This window comes from Octodon degus, unplaced genomic scaffold, assembly GCF_000260255.1.
Source record: "Octodon degus isolate 3935 unplaced genomic scaffold, OctDeg1.0 scaffold00057, whole genome shotgun sequence".
NCBI lineage: Eukaryota > Metazoa > Chordata > Mammalia > Rodentia > Octodontidae > Octodon > Octodon degus.
Window position 1 is genome coordinate 45,598 of NW_004524633.1, and position 5,795 is coordinate 51,392.

The following is a 5,795-nucleotide window of genomic DNA, read 5'->3' on the forward strand; positions in this document are numbered from 1 at the left end:
AGAGAAGAACTGGTTTATCTTGTCCTTTGAAAAACCATGAAAAAAAAAAAAAAGACCATGAGTGAGATCATAGCCCAAGTCCAAGTCTGCCTCAGAAGCATCTGGGATAACTGCATTTTCTCAACCTGCTGGGCCTCTACCGACACCCTCAGTTTGGGAGAAACATGCATCTGGGAAGGGAGAGGGGTCAGAGAAACATCTGTTCTCTCTACAATGGCTGGTATCATAGCTCCTTCAAGCACTGCAGTGCTGGATGCAATTGCAGATTTTCTCCAGTACAGAATCTTTGCAAAGCCTGGTCGATTTTCTGAGGGCTCAGGGACAGGTTGTAGATGAGATTGTAGTTGTCAATGAGGTGTCTGGCTCATTCTTTCTTCAGATTTCCTGTGATTGCACAGGGTGTGTAGAAGGATTTTTAAAGAGGAAAGGGGAGAGCTGAGAAAAGTATATCTTAGCTTGAGTGGCTTCAGGGTAGGCACTAATTACTAATATTTTGAAACATTGAGCTTTTAAAAACCAGGTGATATCTTCAAAATATTTGCAGTCCTGGATATGCCTCATAGATTTCAGGAAGAATTTTAAGTTTTTTTTGAGGGGAAAGAGGACAAAATACTTTCCAATAAAATCCCTAGATAAGTTCTTATGCAATTTTATTTTGGGCTTTTTATTTGTTGGTTGATTGTTTGTTGGTTGATTGCCATACAACTTTTAAAGCCAAATTTTGAAAAAGGTGGATTATATGCTAAAAATAATTTCCAAATGTTCTGGATTATTTTTATCTTACTAAACTATCCAAATATGTTCCTGGGGCTGGCCAAATAGCTCAGCAGATTAATGCACCTGCAAGTAGGCACAAGGGCCGGGGGTTTGATCCCTGGGTTTCCTGTGCCAGCCTTGACCCCGGGGTGTGCTGAGACTGGGTGTGGTGGTGCGCGCCTGTAATCCCAGGTCTTGGGAGGCTGTAAACAGATGGATCACTGAGAGTCTAATCTAGTAGTGAGACCCTGAACACTCTGTAGACTCTTCCCTAAAATACAAACAAACAAACAAACAAACAACCCAGAAAAATGTTCCTGAACACTAAGGGCTTGAACAACACATTTTAAATTCATTTTTGGACATTTATTGTGTCTCTCTAGCTTGCTCTGTGATTCACAGGTAAATTGTCTAAGCATATGAACCTGTAATAGGGCTAGTAATATATATCTTGTACCCACATGTTTCCATCCTAACACCAATATGCTTGTGTCAATATGCTTTCTGCAGTAAGGTGAGGCTACTTTTGATAGTTGCTGAAGGGTGTTAAGTGCAGATCACAGCACCACCAAAGATCAGCAATTTGTGCCCAATTGCCTACTGGTGCACTTACACGTATGTGGATATGGAGAATTTAGAGAAGAGTACTATTACCTCAGGAAGCTCTCCTGACTGGCAGGGAAGAAAACTCATGCAGAAAATTGATAGAGTGCAAAAATAATAACAGTAATGACTGACACATATACAATTTAATATGTACCAACCACTGTTGAAGATACTTTACCAACATTAAATCATTTAATCCTCATCCCAGCCCATTTCATTCCAGGTCTGGGCTGCTCAGTCACTTGTCCAAGATTGTGCAAGATAAATCTCTGAACTGCATCCTGGAAAGAGCGAGAAGCAAGCACTTCCAGTCCAGTCATGTTGCTTCCTAAGTTTCCTTAATTTAGGAAAATCTATTCCACAGATGTCAGTGAAATGATTCTGATATCTTATATAAAAATAAAATAAACATATTACTCTTCTGCTCTCTTTTACCTGTGTACACTCTAAGAGTAATTGTAAAATTCTTGTCAAAGAATCCAAAGGCAATGGCTGGATCATTTGGTAAAGAATCACTACTCATCCACTGAAGGTGGGCAGCAGTGGATACCTGTCCTGTAACTAAAGCTCTATGTATAAGTGCAAGGACTGAGGAGCACAATGGGCCCAGGGAGCTGCTCTCAGATGGTGTCCTTAACAGTGGCTACAGGTGGTGGGTGTCTTTCTGTGACTCATTCCATTCTCATGCATTCCATCCCATTGCATCCTATCCTTCCATTCCATTAGTTTGGCATGTACTCTCTTTTGGCTTGCCTGTTGCCTGTTTATCCTACTAGGATGTCCTTTTCCTCCAAATAGACCTCATTTTAGCAGTAGCCAAGTACATCTTTAGTCTTCTGGGCTGGATGGCTGCTCTGAGTCCTGCCTAATGTTGTTCCCATGGATATTCCTGCTGCCCCTTCCTTCCTATGGAGATGTAGCTCATGGGCTTTGGAGTAAAGTTATGACTAGAAGACTTTAAGAAAGTTAAATTAACTAAGAGGAAATAGCTGTATATCTATCCTATCATATATATATATTTTTTTGTTTTGTTTTTTAAACAACAAAATGGTCCTTTATTTATATCCCCCTTTTTTGTCTTGTTTTGTCAGAGATGGGTGTTCCATTGCTGTTAGGGAAGCTGTATTTGGAGAAGTCTTTAAAGGACCTTTTCATACTTGATGCCAGTTCAAAGATTGTAGGTACTTGAATTCAGCAAAATAATTCAATATAGTCCAATAGTCCATAATAGCAGCGAGTTATCAGCACAACTGGCAATTGTCCGAGGTTGTTGACTTGAGCCTTTTACATCTCAGCATATTAATATAGCTTTACTTTTTATGTCTCATGGTTATAGTTTTCTGCTGAATGGCTAAGACCAAGTTAAAGCAAGACCTAAATAACTAAAAATGTGACTTTTGTACCTGACAAAGTCAGTCAAATCCCCTCAGAATTTACCCTGAAACCATATTCAGCACCTTGTGGATCTTTTGTCAGTGTCAGCCATTGAAGTTTTTTTTTTTTTTTTTTTTTTTTTCCCAGAAACGGGGATTGAACTCAGGCCCTTGCACTTGCCAGGGAAGCGCTTATTCCACTGAGCCATCTCCCTGGCCCAGTGTCAGCTGTTGAGAAGAAAGGTTTGTACTAATATTGCTAAGATATCATGTCTGTATCTTGTCCTCTGAATAACTACTATGAAGGCAACAATATGCAATGTACTAATTATTGTAACTGTCCTACTAACCTGTTTTGAAACTGTTTCATAGCTATTTTATTTTTTTTTCATTAAAATGAAAAAAAAGGGATGGAAGAAAAAAGAAAGTTAAATTAACTTTCTCATCCTTAGTTTCCTCAAATTCAAAATACAGATAATCATATTCATGAAAATCAATAAATGAAAAGGTGTTCAGTCACTAGGCACTCATAAATGCCAAGTATTGCTATGCAATTATAATAAATGTTTAATCATTATTTAAAGTCCATAAAGATGTATTTAATATAAAGAAATTATTAAAAATATAGTGCTTAGTTTGTGTATTAATTAAACATGACAAGTAATATTTAAAAGTTTGCCTAGGGAGCACACACTGTTTCCTATCCTCCAAGCTTTGCCCTTGGTGGTGGGTTCCTAATGCACCTACCCCCCCCCCCCCCGTGCCTCTGTAGGCAGCAGCCATTGCCAGCAACAGCTTTACATCCACCCTAGAGTGGAAAGCCTGCCCTTAGCTAGCCAGAAGGGAAAGAAAGAAATAAAATGAACCTCATTGAAATTGTTTTGTTTTACTATTTATAAGGACATTTAAAATTTGGTCCTTTATCAAATTTGGGAAGTCTGTTTTATTATTATTAGTTCTCATTTATAGTTGAGAAAACAAACTCAGAGACCTTAAGTGACTAGACTGAAGATTAAACTATTGGTGGAGTCTGGACTTGAATATAATTCTTCTGGTTAAGAAAAAGCAAAGCCTGTGTCTGTTTCACAAGTCTTGAGAGTTGTGTGAGAAGGCAAGTAAAGCTAGATTGGAATTATGGCTCCATTCACTGCACAAATGACCTTACCTTGGGGCTTGAGGTCCTCACTGGAGGTAAGTGTGCTAATGCAGCAGTGTTTGACTATGGTGGGACTTTAGTAAGATGTGGACGCAGAGTGCAGGCCCTGTAGATGACATCCTGTTAGGCATTCTACCTCCCTGAACTTGAAGTATTTTCTATGTAGCTTTTGGCTTACTGGGCAAATTCCAAGTGCACCATTTACTCAGACATTTATCCCAACTGACCTCCTTTCTTTAAAGCAAAGGATGGGTTATTTAGTCATTCTTTACCCCTCCTCCTCAAGGCTACTTTCTCGAAAACTCTCATTAAAGAATAAGCCCTGTAGGTTCCCAGAAACATTGATTTGATGATGGATGGTCTCCCTGCACCCTGGATGAAGAACAGCATGGCCTACATGCTTTCTTGCACGTAATAAAGAATAGTGATTCATCTGCAGACAGTGTATGGTGTCCTCTGCTCTGCTTCTAGAAGGGAGTCTTCACAGGCTGCTGGACACTGTGGCTAATAAACCAACAGAATGACCTCAGTCCTCACTCCTTTCCTCATTAATGACAGTGGTGGATATTCCCAGATCTGGCTAACAAATTCCTTGACTGTTCATGAACTAATTGACTTCATAGAAACACAGTAAACAGGCATAAATAGTGAAGAGGCCATGAGAAAAGTATTTCAGATCTGTCAGAATCTACCTCTAAAGTCAACAAAATTCTGTTTCCTCAGTTCCTATGAGAAAGGTCCCAATCTTTGGGGAGTCCCTTAGCAACTAACTTTATGATTCATCACCCATCGTTACAATTCAGTATTTGTTTCCTCAGGAATGTTTTTTTCCCCCTCTACTCAGGTCTTTTTCTTTCTGCTTTTTTTTTTTTTTTTTTAAACTTTATATCCCACTGTCACTTTCATAGCCCTGGCTTGAATACCTAGACTTGGGTTTAATTACATAAACTTTTAATCTCCTTCTCTCTAGAATCTTGCCTAAACAGTCCCTCTTGGTTTTGTTATGTCCTCCTCTACTGGGCCTTTGTGAGGCTCTGGGTAGTGGTTCCTGCTCTGAGCCTGGGGATTCACAGTAAGGTCTGTGACCCACACCATTGACTGTCTGCCCATTCCCAGCTCCTGACCTTTGCAGAAAATGGTTTCAACCTCAGAACATGCTGCCTAACTTTCTGAAGTCCTTTTTCTTCCTTCTCATCTCCAGCCCTTGTCTCCCAAGAACCTCTCTGCTATTCTAGCTCAAATAGGATGGTGAGCTTCCTTTCATCTGGTTTTTCTTTCATTCAACTCTTTATTTTTTTTAATTGACATACAAGGCCTATCCACATTTATGGGGTTCTATGTGATATTTTATAAAAGTACATTTTGTGTAATGTTCAAATCAGGGCAAGTGTGTCCATCTTCTCAATGTCTGACATTTCTTTTTGGTAAGAGCATTCAGAACCTGCTCTTGTCACTCTTCTGAGACAAGATGTGCTGTCATCATGTGTCACCTGCCTGCTATGCTCTTGCACATCAACAGGGTCCTCCTGCTGACCTGCAACTAGCGGTTATCTTTCCCTGATGCTCACTTGTGCCTGCCACTCTAAGACTTCACTCTGTGCTAGGCCTTTCCTTTTGCTTTTTTTCTTTTTTGGCTTTGAGCCATTGCCAAACTCTGCATTTTACCTAAACTAAGCTTCTTAATGCCAGAAACAACTTTTGATTTTCCTCTTGTTCTAGCTTCCAACCCAATGCTGATCTTGCAACAGATTTTTAATAAATAATTTTAAATTCATTTAGTTGAATCTTTCACTTAAAGTTTTTAATTATTTTTTCTTTCTTAGGTATAAGTATTAAAATCCTTGAGTATTATATGGCAGTTTTACTTCATATAGTCTAGAATTATATTGCTTTAGAAATTTATA

General features: G+C 39.1%; 1 protein-coding gene across 1 annotated transcript in view; it reads right to left on the reverse strand.

The window, feature by feature from the left end:
- Positions 1 to 223: 223 nt before the first annotated feature.
- The window catches only part of CUNH1orf87 (chromosome unknown C1orf87 homolog), a 54,270-nt gene continuing 48,698 nt past the window's right edge, over positions 224 to 5,795 (reverse strand). The window contains 1 exon segment of the mRNA XM_012515306.1: positions 224 to 384. Coding sequence (XP_012370760.1) covers positions 224 to 384 — 161 coding nt within the window.